Source organism: Furipterus horrens, unplaced genomic scaffold (genome assembly GCF_987537825.1).
Source record: "Furipterus horrens unplaced genomic scaffold, mFurHor1.1.pri manual_scaffold_4, whole genome shotgun sequence".
NCBI lineage: Eukaryota > Metazoa > Chordata > Mammalia > Chiroptera > Furipteridae > Furipterus > Furipterus horrens.
In genome coordinates this window covers 85,122,061-85,136,157 of record NW_028327174.1, presented here as the reverse complement: position 1 = coordinate 85,136,157, position 14,097 = coordinate 85,122,061, and the positions used below count along the sequence as shown (strand labels likewise).

At 42.6% G+C, this 14,097-nt stretch overlaps 1 protein-coding gene across 2 annotated transcripts in view; it reads right to left on the bottom strand.

The window, feature by feature from the left end:
* LATS2 (large tumor suppressor kinase 2) overlaps nt 1-14,097 on the bottom strand; it is a 114,471-nt gene that overhangs the window by 53,280 nt on the left and 47,094 nt on the right. Inside the window, exon 1 of one of the 2 annotated variants that reach the window (XM_090273682.1) lies at nt 2,872-2,954. The exons of the other annotated variant lie outside the window; for it this stretch is intronic. Within the exon in view, the coding sequence (XP_090129808.1) occupies nt 2,872-2,886 (15 nt within the window). The 5' untranslated portion in view covers nt 2,887-2,954. Of the gene's footprint in view, nt 1-2,871; nt 2,955-14,097 lie in introns of those variants that run through there. 2 annotated transcript variants of the gene reach the window in all.

The window sequence follows — 14,097 nt, the reverse complement described above, 5'->3', positions numbered from 1 at the left end:
CCAAAACTAAGTCAAGACACAATAAAAAAAAGAAAACTACAGGCCAATATTGCTGATGAACATAAATGCTAAAATCCTCAACAAAATATTGGGAAACCAGATCCGGCAATACGTTAAAAGGATCATACACCACAATCAACTGGGATTCATCCCAGATATGCAAGGATGGTATAAGCAAATAAATAAATGTGAAACACCAGATAAGCAAAATGAAAGACAAAAGTACATGCTCATATCCACGGATGCTGAAAAAGCATTTGAAAAAGTACAGCACCCATGTATGATAAAAATGCACAGCAAAGGGGGAACAGAGGGAGCATACCTCAACATAATAAAGGCCATATACGAGAAACCTGCAGCCAACGTCATACTCAATGGGCAAAAACTTAACACTTCCTCCTTAAGATCAGGAACAAGACAAGGATGTCTACTCTCTCCGCTTCTATTCAACATAGTTTTGGAAGTTCTAGCCACAGCAATCAGACAAGAAAATAAATAAAAGAAATAAATTGGAAAGGAGTAAGTAAAACTGTCATTATCTGCAGATGACATGAGTGTATGAGAAGACCCTACAGGCTCCCCCAAAAAACTACTTGACCTAATAAGTGAATTTGGCAAAACAGGAGGATACAAACTCAATATTCCAAAATCAAAGCCATTTTTGTACACCAACAATGAAATATCAGAAATAGAAACTAGAAAAAAAACCATTTACTACAGCAACAAGAAAATAAACTATTTAGGAATAAACTTAACCAAGGAGGTAAAATACCTGTGCTTGGAAAGCTACAGAACACTGAAGAAAGAAATTAAGGAAGATATGAATAAGTGGAAGCATATACTGTGTTCATCCAGCCCTGGCTGGTTTGGCTCAGTGGATTGAGCGTCGGCCTGCGAGCTAAGTGTCGCTGGTTCGATCTTCCAGTCAGGGCACATCAGAGAAGGAAAACTCTGACTCCAAAAAACCTCCACTGCCTTGCGGCATACCTCTTCAGGGGAAAGGCTAAGGGAGTAAACCCCGACAGAAAATCCGGAGCCGGAGTCCCTAAGGCGGTTTGACGTTGTAGTCAACACCGGCAACTCCTGCGGCGCACCTGAAGCCAAGCTGTATTGACTCCGTCTTTCCCTTGGACCCTTCAGCTGCGAAGAGATGGGGGTGTCTGCTGCATGAGCAACAGCAGACCCTCCATATCACCCTGCCCAGGCTCTGTAGCTTCAGCTTCACTGAAGAGGACACTCCAGTGTCATCGCAAGATGTCGATTCAACACGGGAGGAGACAGATACCGTGTCACTCCCGAGTCGGACTGCACAGCCATTCTCGGAGGTGCAGATAGACTCTTAAGAAGCTACACCATCGTCTCTCGAGACGGACGGCTGCCGACGATACTGTGTTCATGGATTGGAAGAATCAACATCATTAAAATGTCCATAGTGCCCAAAGCAATTTATAGATTCAATGCAATCTCTATTTTTTTAAAAAGATTTTATTTATTTATTTTTAGAGAGAGGTAAAGGGAATGAGAGAGGGAGAGAAACACCAATGTGTGATTGCCCAAATGAGGACATGGACTGCAATCCTTTAGTTGCAGGCTGGCGCTCAATTCTCTGAGCCACACCAGCCATGGCTGCAATCCCTATTAAAATATCAATGACATATTTCACAGATATGGAACAAATATTTCAAAAATTTATATGAAACCAAAAACAGCCCTGAATAGTCAGCAAACTTGAGAAAGAAGAACAAAGTAGGAGGAATCAGAATACCTGGTATCAAACTATACTAAAAGGCCAATGCAATCAAAACAGCCTGGTACTGGCATAAGAACAGACATAAGGATCACTGGAACAGAACAGAGGGCCAAGAATTAAACCTAGGTCTCTATGGTAAATTAATATTTGACAAAGGGGGCAGGAGCATAAAAGGGAGTAAAAATACCCTCTTAAACAAATAGTGTTGGGAGATCTGGAATGGTACATGCAAAAAAATGAAACGAGACCACCAACTTGCACCATACACCAGAATAAACTCATAATAGATAAAAGACTTAAATGTAAGCATTGACAGCATAAAAATTCTAGAGGAAAACATAGGCAGTAAAATTTTAGATATCCCAGAGAGCAATATTTTCACCAATATATTTTCTAGGGCAGGGGAAATATACAATAGAATAAACAAATGGGACTACATCAAACTAAAATATTTCTGTTCAGCTAAAGAAAACATCAGCAAAATGAAAAGGGAACCAAACATTTGGGAAAACATATTTGCCAATGATACCTCAGACAAAGGTTTGATCTCTAAAATATATAAAGAACTTACATAACTCAACACCAGGAAGACAAACAATCCAATAAAAATTGGGCAAAGGACCTGAACAGACACTTCTCCAAGGAGGACACAAAGATGGCCCATAGGCATATGAAAGGATGTGCAACATCATTAGCCATCAGGGAGATGCAAATTAAAACCACAATGAGATATCACCTCACACCAATCAGAATGGCCATCATTAACAAATCAACAACAGCAAGTGTTGGCAAGGACGTGGAGAAAAGGGAATCCTAATGCACTGTAGGTGAGAATGCAGACTGGTGCATCCACTGTGGAAAACATTATGAAATTTCTTCCAAAAAGTTAAAAATGGAACTGCCTTTTGAACCAACAATTCCACTACTGGGATTATACCTGAAGAATCCTGAAACACCAGTTCAAAAGAACCTATGCACCCTTATGTTCATAGCAGTGCTATTTACAATAGCCAAGTGCTAGAAACAGCCTAAGTGTCCATCAGTGGATGAATGGATCAAAAAACTGTGGGACATTTACACAATGGAATACTATGCAGCAGAAAGAAAGAATAAACTCCTACCTTTTCTGTCAGCATGGATGGAACTGGAGAGTATTATGCTCAGTGAAATAAGCCAGGCGGTGAAAGAGAAATATCGTATGATTTCACCTAATACAGGAACCTAATGAACAAAACAAACAAACAAGCAAAATAGAACCAGAAGCATGGAAACAAAGAACAGACTGTCAGTGACCAGAGTGGGGGGAGGGGAAGGAGAGGGTAAAGAAGGGGAAGGGTCTAGTCAAGGTACTAGTATAAATGACCCATGAACATGGACAACAGAATGGGGATTGACTGTGGGAGAAAGGGGGTCGTGTGGGTGGGGCAGGGGAGATCAAGAGGGAAAAATGGGACCACTGTAATAGAACAGCAATAAAAAAAAGAAATTTAAAAATTAAAATTAAAAAGAAGAAAACAATTATGGAGTTCCTATATGACTAAGCAAACCCTCTTTTGGGTAACTACCAAAAAATTTTGAAAACATGTATTTGTAAAGATATATGTACCCTTATGTTCACTGCAGCATTATTCATGGTTGTCAAGACCTGGAAACAATCAAAGTGTCCTTCAATACAGAATTGGATAAAGAAGACGTGGTACATATATACAATGCAATACTACTCGGCCATAAGAAAAGATAAAATACTGCCATTTGTGACATCATAAAGAACTTCAGAGTATCATACTAAATGAAATAAGTCAAACAGAAAAAGGACAAGAATCATATTTTCACTCATATGTGAAATGTAAAACAGACAGCAAATGAACAAACAAAACACTCCCAGACACAGACAACAGTATAGTGGTTACCGGTGAGGAAGGGGAGTGGAGGAAGGTATAAGAGGGTAAAGGGGTCAAATATCTGGTGACAGAAGGATACTAGACTTTGGGTGGTGAGCACACAGTGCAATATACAGATGATGTATTGTGTTTAGTATTGTACACTTGAAACTTATGCAATCTTATTAACCAATATACCACCCCAATAAATGATTAAAAATAAAATTAATAGAATTTTTAAGTGTGTCTTGTATACAGGATATAGTTGGTTCTTGCTTTTTCTATTCAGCATGACAATCTATCCTTTTGATTAGAGTGCTTAATCCCTTTACAGTGAATGTAATTATTAATATAGTTTTATTCAGGTCTGCCATTCCTATTTATCTCATCTAGTTTTTATTCTTTATCCCTCCTCTGCCTCTTTTCGCGTTAATCAAAAAAAAAAAAAAAAAAAACCAAAAACAAAAACAAAAACAAAAACCCGAGGATATGTTTTCATTGATTTTAGAGAGAGAGTAAGGAGGAGAGAGAGAAACATCAATCAGTTGCCTCCCATATGCACCCCAACCAGTTATCAAACCTGCAATCTAGGTATGTACCCTGGACGGGGAATTGAACCCCCAAGATTCTGGGTGTATGGGACAATGCTCCAACCAAATGAGCCACCAGGCCAGGGAATGTTAATAAAAATTTTTTTGGCATTCCATTTTAATTTCTCAGTTGCCTCACTAGCTCTATCTCTTTAAATTATATCTTAGTAATTGCTCTGAAGAGTGCAAGCAACATACATCTCTAACTTATCACAATCCACTTAAATGTTAATTTCTAATTATGTCAGAAAAATATAAGAACCTTGAAATAATATATTTCCATTTAACCCCAACCATAATGTTCTATCTGATATCTTTATGTGTGGTAAGCCCAATAACACAGTGTTATTTTTTGCTTTAAATGTTGATACATCTTTTAAAGAAACTGACAAAGAATGGAATAAATCAGTCTTTATATTTATTGTTATCTACCATTCTTAGTGCTCTTCATTCCTGCCTGTATATCCTTTAGCATTCCTTTTAATGCAGGCCCCCTGGTGACAAAATTTCTGATTTTTGTTTCTCTGCAAATATCTTCACTTTCATTTCTAAAGGACATTTTGCTAGACATAGACTTCTCAGTAGACAAATTTATTTCCCCTTCTCCACTTTGAACATGTCATTCCAATAATTTCAGCTTTTTAATTTTAAGTATATTTTATTGATTATGCTATTAAAGTTGTCCCAAATTTTCACCTTTTGTCCCCCTCTGCCGAGTACCTCCCTTCCCTACAGCAATCTCTCCTGCCCTACCTTAGTTCATTTCCATGGGTCATTAATGTAAGTTCTTTGGCTTCTCCATTTCCTATAGTATTCTTAACATCCATCCCTCTGTTTATTTATACCTACCATTTATGCTTCTTGATCCCTGCACCTTTCCCTTTATTCTCCTCCTTCCCCCTCCACACTGACAAACCTCCATATTATCTCCATATCTATGGTTCTCTTCCTGTTCTAGTTATTTGGTTAGGTTTTTTTTTAAGATTTATTCGTTGATAGTTATGAGTTTGTTGTCATTTTACTGTTCATAGTTTTGATTTCTTCTTTTTCTTAAATGTCCCCTTTAACATTTCATATCATAAGGGCTTGGTGATGGAGAACTCCTTTAGCTTTACCTTCTCTGGGAAGCACTTTATCTGTCCTTCTATTCTAAATGATAGTTTTGGTGGATAGAGTAATCTTGGTTGTAGGTCCTCGCTTTTCATCACTTTGAATACTTCTTGCCAGTCCCTTCTTGCCTGCAAAGTTTCTTTTGAGAAATCAGCTGATAGTCTTATGGGAATTCGTATGTGGGTAACTGCTTTTAAGATTCTCTCCTTATCTTTTAACCTTTGACATTTTAATTATGATGTGCGCCATGATGTGGTCCCGTTTGGGACTCTACTTCCCGGTCTTGTATGTCTATTTCCTTCGCCAAATTAGGAAAAATTTCTTTCATTATTTTTTCAAAAAACTTTTCAATTTCTTGCTCTTCCTCTTCTCCTTTTGGCACCTGTAGGGGACTGCCCTGCGTGGTTTCGGGAATTGTAGCCCGGCCACAAGCTAGGCACCCCCATGAGGCCTATAAATCTTGACTGGAAGACCCAGAAGGCTGGAGACGGACATGACCCAAAAGCCCATTCAGGGGGTTCCCATGGGAACTGGATTTTAAAAATGCATATTCTGTTTTGAAGCTTGCTCTGTTTTTCTCATTTCTTAAGTTAGCTATAGACCAGTGGTTCTCAACCTGTGGGTCGCGACCCCTTTGGGAGTCAAACAACCCTTTCACAGGGGTCACCTAAGACCATCGGAAAACACATATATAATTACATATTGTTTTTGTGATTAATCACTATGTTTTAATTATGTTCAATTTGTAACAATGAAAATACATCCAGCATATCAGATATTTACATTATAATTCATAACAGTAGCAAATTACAGTTATGAAGTAGCAATGAAAAAAATTTTATGGCTGGGGGGTCACCACAACATCAGGAACTGTATTAAAGGGTCACAGCAGTAGGAAGGTTGAGAACTATTGCTATAGACTCTGTGTTACATCAAATACCCGGAGGGTGTATAAAGCTTTGCACCTGATGTCCCCATAGTGCCAGATTGTTTAACAGACCGTGACCCAGAATGCTACACTGTGTGTCTTACATTGTTATTGGTAATCAGTGATTGTTAACAGTAATCCAAGTGCTTGAAATTGATTGGTGATTTGTGTATCCTGACTCTGTATCCCTTCGATACCTCCTTAATAAAAGGAGCTTAGAAGGCATTTCTCCCTAGAAAAATCAGCCACCTTTCCTCCTTCTAGACAAAATACAGTGTTTGGGTTACTTATTGTCTCTCATCAATGATCCTGAGACCACTACCGGACAGTGAGTTTCCACCAAGCCAAGGGCATTGGGGGTGACCCGCCTCAGGCACCCCTATGATTCAGATGTTGGTACATCTAAAGTTGTCCCAGAGGTTCTTTAGCTTCTCCTCATTATTTTCGATTCTTGTTTCTTCATTCTGTACTGACTGACTGTTTATTTCTTCTTTATGTTCCAAATCACTGATTTGAACCCTGGCTTCCTTCCCTTCACCATTGGGTTTGTGTGAATTTTTCTTCATCTCATTTAGTATAGCCTTCACTTCTTCTCTTATGCATTTGCCATACTCAGTCATTTCTGTGAGCATCATTATCACCAGAGTTTTGAACTCTGCAACTGTTAAGTTGGGTATCTCCTTGTCGCTTAGTTCTCCCTCTGCAGCCTTGCTGTGCTCCCTCTTTTGGGCCATACTTCTCTGTCTTCTCAATAGCCTCCTGTGTTTGCCTCTATGTCTTAGGTAGAGCTGTTGCACTTGTTACACTATAAGGAGCAAAGTCTTAGGTATTCCTCAGTGCTGGGCAGCAGTTTCACCCCCTTGTGGCACTGTGTATGGAGGAGGGGTCAGAGAGGAAACAATGTCCCTTGCTCGGCACTTGCCGTTTCCCAGTCACTTCACCCACTTCCCATATGCAACTGGTGCCCTTCTAGCTATTGCCATGGTGATAGTTCCCAGAGTGGGTGAGTTTGTGTACATTCTAGGACCATTGCGGGCCCTATAAACAGACTCTCCTGAGAGATGGACGGTTTCTTCTGCAGCCCCAACCTCCAGTTGTTTTCACAGCCAGAATGTATGAGGCTTTATTTGCCCAGCACTAGAACCGTGAGCTGAGCGGTCTGGCCTGGGACTGGGATAGCTCCCCAGGTGTCCCTATTGACTTTTATAATGTGTAATCCCTCGTTCTGCTGGCTGGCCTCAGCTACTTCCTTGCCATGGCCACACTGTATCCTCTCTGACCCAGCTCCCTGTCTCCACCCCTCCTACCCATCTGGATGAGTATTACTTCTTTATATCTCTTTTGGACTTCATGCAGTTGGGTTTTCTGGTAGATCTGATTGTTTTTTGTTTTGAGGTAGGTATAATCTTTCTTATGATTGTGGAAGAAGGCAAAGTGTCTACCTATGCCTCCATCTTGGCTGCAAGTCCCTCTGCCTCTTTCTATTGATCCTCTTGTTTGGGGGCTCCAATTTCATATACACTAAACGACCTGATATCAGCCTCAGTCTCTGAGATTCTCTTAATTTCTTTTCAATCTTTTCTATGTTTTTGGTTGGGTAATGTCTACTGATCTATAGTTAAGGTCATTGATTCTTTCTACTTCTGTACTTAATGTTATGTTGAGACCCTTCAGTCAATTTTTTAAATTTTAGTCAGTGTACTTTTAAAAAAACTTTTTACTGAATTTATTGGGGTGACACTGGTTCATAAAGTTATATAGGTTTCAAGTGTACAATTCTATAATACATCATCTGTATATTGTATTGTTTGTTCACCACCCAAAGTCTCCTTCTGTCACTATTTATCTCCCTTTACCCTCTTCTATCTCCCCATAGTCAGTATACTTTGAAACAGTGACCAGAGGGAAGGGGGAAGAGAGAGAAGAGGGGAAAGAAGGAGAAGGGTCTAGCCAAGAAACTAGTATAAATGATTCATGGACATGGAAAACAGAATGGGGATTGACTGTGGGAGAGGGGAAGGGGTAGGCAGGCAGTGGAGAGCAATGGGGAGAAAATGTGACAACTGTAATAGAAAAAAAAATTTTTTTTAAAGACCTCAAGTTTCATAAAAGTACATACACTTATAGGAAAATAATTTTCTATTTTTCTGGTTTCCGTTTCTCTGCTGAGATTTTCTGTGTATTAATACTATATTTTCTCTGAATTCTTCCGACACATTTTCCTTTCACTTTTTATAAAATAACCTTTTAATAGATTTTTTTAATTGTGGGTATTTTTTTTAAAGCACACAAAATTTACCATCTTAGCAATTTAAAAAGAGATATTTTAAATCTTTATGCTAGAGCCAACATCTGGTACCACCAGAAGTTGGTTTCTCTTGACTGCCTTATTATCTGAGTATGGGTGGGTCTTACTTTCCTGTTTCTCTGCATGTTACAAACTGGAAACTGTGGATAATATCTCTCAGAACATTGATTCTGCTGGCTGTGAGGATAGTGATTTTGTTATCACAGGCAGTAACTTGACAGGATTTGAACTGGAGCACATAGAAACTGTTCTCTCTATTCTGTTCTACGGCTTCCCAATTTTTTAACCTTGTGATGGCTGCTTCTATGCCCACATAACTAGTTATCAGCAAAGGCTACAGGGAGAGCTGAGACTTAGCTTTGCTGTGACTTTCTTGCTTCTAGGGATTTCTTCCCCTCTCACCACTAATTTTCAGCTGCTCTGCCCTCTCAAACTTGAAGCCCATTAAGGGTTTTACTTTATACCACCTAAGCTGCACATGGTTGAGAAATGCACTTGGTTTAAAAGCACAATAAGCTCATAAGTCTGGCCCCCAAACAGCTCTTCTCTCAAGGATATACCTCTTTCTGGCCTCTGCATGCTTTCTCACTGAGCCTCCTGGGCTCTACCCACACATGCACACTTTAACTGCTGCAAGGGATTTGGGAGAGTTTGCACTCAGAATTTGAGCTTCACGCCTTCCGTAATTTTTTCAGTGCCTAGATTACCTACCTCTTTACATTCTCAGCTACCTGACCTATGGTCAGTAAGGCTGAGGTTTTTCTCCCTCTCCTTGTATCATTTCCTGCAGCAATGGGAGTTAGACAAGACCTTTCGGCTAGAAAGCCACAAGTTCCCAAGTTTTACCATTTCCCATTGGTTTTGGAGATTAAACCTCTCCTGTGGTGTCCGTTTTCAGATACTTTTCATTGTCTTTAACTTTTTAATTTTTAAAATCTAGTTTTTATAATGGTTATAGAATGAGGGTTCTTGCCACCCCCTAACTCCTCTATCATTAGTGGATATATCTACTAGAGTTTAACTGGTAAATGAGAGATAATTCAGAATCAACCAGGCATTAAAAGGAAGTATCTTAGGCACCTGGTAAGTGTTCAGTAAACACATGCTGAAAAATTACTGAAAACATGACTTGGGGGGTTTACTTCTTTTCACTAGTCATTTACTACTGTGTGATCTACTAGTCAATGTTACTCAGCCTCAAGGCAAAACAAATTTGCATGAAACAATGTCAGAACAAAGTTCCTAGAGTAACTTCACTTTCAAAAATCTGACCTAAAAAAAAAGTAGTAAAGATGTCTTCCAAAATTTATGAATAAACATGTTCACTGTAGTACTATTCATAATAATAAAAAACTGAAAACTATCTCATTGTCTAAAAAGGAAGAACTGTTAAATTTTGGCATATAATAATAGACTATCACCATATGGCATCTAAAGCATTTTAGAATAATGCTTTCATTAATATAAAGAAATGCTCTGGAAGTGGGGGATTGTAGCTAGACAGCCCAGCAAACAAGATAAATTTCAAAGAAGAGCTGGAGACAGACCTATAACCAGATCACCCTCAGTTAATTATCACCCCAGTTAATTTAGTTAATCACGGTAAGATTGTAACCCTGGAATATCCAGCAAGGAAAAATGGGGAAGAACAAAGCTCTTCCACTTCTGTAGCCCGCTTAGCAACAAAAACCTTGCTCCGCCCTATACGTTGGTCTACACATAAAAAGGAATGTACAGCAGTTGTTTGGGGCTCAGATTTTGGAGTGAACTCCTCTGAGCCCGCATGTGTAATAAATAACCCTTCGCTGCCCTCTGAACTCGTCGAGTCATTATTTTCCGTAATATTTTGGTTCCCTGACCGGGAAATGGCTTACACGAGCAAGCGTTTGCCTCTGGTGAGGGAGCACGTGGGCGCCCCACCCCTGGGGGTGGGGGGAGTAGGGTGGCTGCGACGATTGGGAAGCGCCACCCAGCAGTTTCTGGAGCCCGACTTCCCCGGGGTACCCTTGCTTGGCACCACGCATCCTAGACCCGAACCCGAACTGCCAAGGAGAGTGAACGAATCATCAAGAGCCACGCAGCGTTCAGATTGGGTGAGTGTCTACATTGACCTGTGGCAGGAATTAGCATGAGACCCCCCCCCCCAAATGGTTACGAGATTGTGCCACCCGGAAGTCTAGAGTAAAGGGAGTCTCCAACAAATCCAAGGTGACGGCTGGATCAACAACATTCTGTGCTGGGGATAGGCCTGCACCCAGCCGACACCCTCACGTCCTAGTTGCTCAGCTGCCAGGACCATGCAAGCACCCCATTCATCAGAGGGACACAGAGGAAGAACCCCCCTGACCCTCAGCCTTCCTCCACCCTATGCTCCCAGAGGAGCGAACCCTGCACCAGCGCCAGAGACACCACTGCAGTCAGTGTCCCCACCATCAGCCCCAGCCCTGGAAGAAAGGGATAACCCGGTTCGGGCAGACTGCGACCCCGTGCAGCAATCCAGATGCCACTTTGGGAGACCCAGGCATCCAGATGGGACAATTCGACCTGGACGAATGATGGCCTACTACCAGCCCCTTCATTACCATGGACCTTCTCAGCTGGAAACATCACACCCCGTCCTACTCAAAGAAGCCCCAGGCCCTGGTAGATCTCATGGAATCCATTATGCAGACCCACTGGCCAACCTGGTATGACTGTCGCTGGCTACTCCTCACTCTGTTCAACAATGAGGAAAGGCGCAGAACTCTCCAAGAAACCCTAAAATACCTCCAGACCACCACCCCGGTGGGGATCCTAAATCCAGAGGCATGGGCAAGGGAAGCGGAACCTGAAGTCCAGCCAGCCTGGGATCACAATACAGAAGAAGGGAGGGCTGCGCTTCAAAGGTATAGAGATGCACTCCTCAGGGGCATTCAAGAAGGGGCCAAGAAGCCCACCAACATGTCCAGGGTCGCCACCATTACTCAACAGCCAGAGGAGTGCCCCAGTGACTTCCTGGAATGACTCTACAAAGGTACTGGGTCTATACCCACTTCGATCCAGAAAGCCCTGATAATCAGTGGATGGTGAATACGGCATTTGTCTCCCAGTCCGCTCCGGGTATCAGGAAGAAACTTCAAAAGTTGGAGGGAGGTTGCACATCAGGTCCCCAGTTGGGGGCGCGAGTGAGAGGCAACCACACAGTGAAAAAAAAAAAAAGAAAGAAAAAAAAAAGTTGGAGGGTTTCGCAGGCATGAACTTCAGCCAACTAGTTGAAGTAGCCAATAAAGTACACAATAACAGAGAGGAAACTGCGGAAAAAGAGGCGAAGAGAAGAATGAAGGAAAAGGCAGTCCTGTTAGCTGCGGCACTTGGACAGCCTGGTAATCCCAAGGGAACTGTGCCCCCTCCTAGGAAAGGGGCGAAGAAGAACCGAGGACCCTTGGGCCCAGACTAATGCGCACACTGCAAAGAAAAAGGGCACTGGAAGAACGAGTGCCCCAACTGAAAGAAAGGAGCACCGCCACACCCAAAACCTTACATACCTGAGCCTAAGACCCCTGCCGTGCTGAACCTGGAGGGTTTCGAATCGGACTAGGAAAGACCAGGCTCCCTCAACCTAGGCCCCCGAGAGCTCATGGTCCGTATCCAGATAGGGGGCCAAACAATCTCATTCATGGTAGACACCGGAGCTGAGCACTCTGTTGTGACAATGCCAGTGGCACCACCTCCGGGTTGGATGTCTTGCATCATTGGGGCAACGGGGCAACCTAGAGCCCCACGGACCTTCTGTCAAGCATGAAGTGTCCAGGTTGGGGGCCACACAGTTACCCATGAGTTCCTATACCTTCCGGAGTGCCCGGTCCCATTGTTAGGGAGGGACATTCTGACCAAACTCGGGGCGCAGATAACCTTCTGGCGGGAGGGGAGAGATGACCTTCGACTCCAGGGCAGTCTTGTGCTTCTCATTACTGTCCCACAGGAGGAGGAATACCGGCTCTATGAAGAACCGAGCACAGGGCAACAGGCACCAAGCAAACAAGAAGAAGGAAGTCTAAAAACCCAGTAGCCCAAAGTCTGGGCTGAAGGCAACCCACCAGGGCTAGCCCTCAACCACACCCCATTGGTAACAGAGCTGAAACTAAATGCTACCCCAGTACAGACACAATACCCAATCTTGAGGGAATCCAGGGTCGGAGTCTCCAAAATCATCCAGAAACACATAGCTTATGGCATCCTTATGCCGTGCCAATCACAATGGCACACTCCATTGTTGTCAGGCCGGAAGCCACACAGGAGTGGATACCGCCCAGTTCAAGACCTATGGATGATCGATGAAGCTACTACCAGCCTCCACCCTGTGGTTCCCAACCCTTACGCCCTCCTTGGACAACTGCCTCCCCAAGTGGCCTGGTTCACCCTTCTTTTGCCTGTGACTAGCCAAACAAAGCCAACCCCTGTTTGCATTTGAATGAAGTGTTGGGGATAATGAAGTAAGCCAGTGACTCTCAAACCAGTAGGAGATAATTAACAGACGAATCATGGAAAAGGGCGAAGAAATGACATTCTGCAGCTCCTCACACATATCTCTGGGATCAAAAGGAGGAAGATTGTTGTCACCAAACACAGAGAAGTGGGAAGATGTAGCTAGATAACTTTGCAGTTAAGTTAGAGATAGACCTATAACTAGATTACCCTTAGTTAATCACACCCTGAGTTAAGTAGTTAATCGCGTTAGATTGTGAACCAGGAGTAACCAATAATGGAGAAGCAGGGGGAAAAGGAGAGGGGAGGGGGAGCTAATCGTGTTAGTATAAAACCAGTTTTCTTTGTCTGCTTTGTGCGCACATTCTCCTGGCTGAGGGTGCACCCGACTCTGCAGACTCATGAATAAACACCTCACTTTGCTGCTCAAGTCCTGTGTCCTGGTTTTTATTGTGAGCATTTCTCACAGAAGGACCCCGCAACAGGCGTCAAGTCTGAACTCATGTGGACACGCTTGCCCCAAGATTCAAGAATTCTCCCACGCTCTTCAGGGAGGTCTTAGCCAAAGACTTAAGCATGTTCGCTATCACTGAAAAGAACCTCACATTGCTCCAATATGTAGACGACCACCTTCTTTCAGCCCCAACCCGCCAGCAATGTTGGACAGGAACAGAAAGGCTCCTTCGACTTCTGGCTGATGCGGGATATAAGGTATCGTGGAAAAAGGCCCAGATCTGCCAGCAATGGGTCAAATATCTCAGGTTTATAATTATACAGGGAAAAAGGCTCCTCGGGTCAGAAAGAAAAAAAGGTGATTCTCACCTTGCCAATGCCAACAAGTCAGCAAAAATTGATAGAATTTTAAGAAGGCTGCTGGGTTCTGTCGCATCTGGATTCCTGAGTACGCCTCCCTGGCCAGACCATTGTACCAAGCTCTGACCAGACCAGACACTATGCCATTTGTGTGGGGCCCTGAACAAGAAAAGGCCTTCCAGACCACCAAGGAACAGATGGGAAAGGCACCAGCCTTAGGCCTACCTGATACAACTCAGCCCTTCGACCTCTTT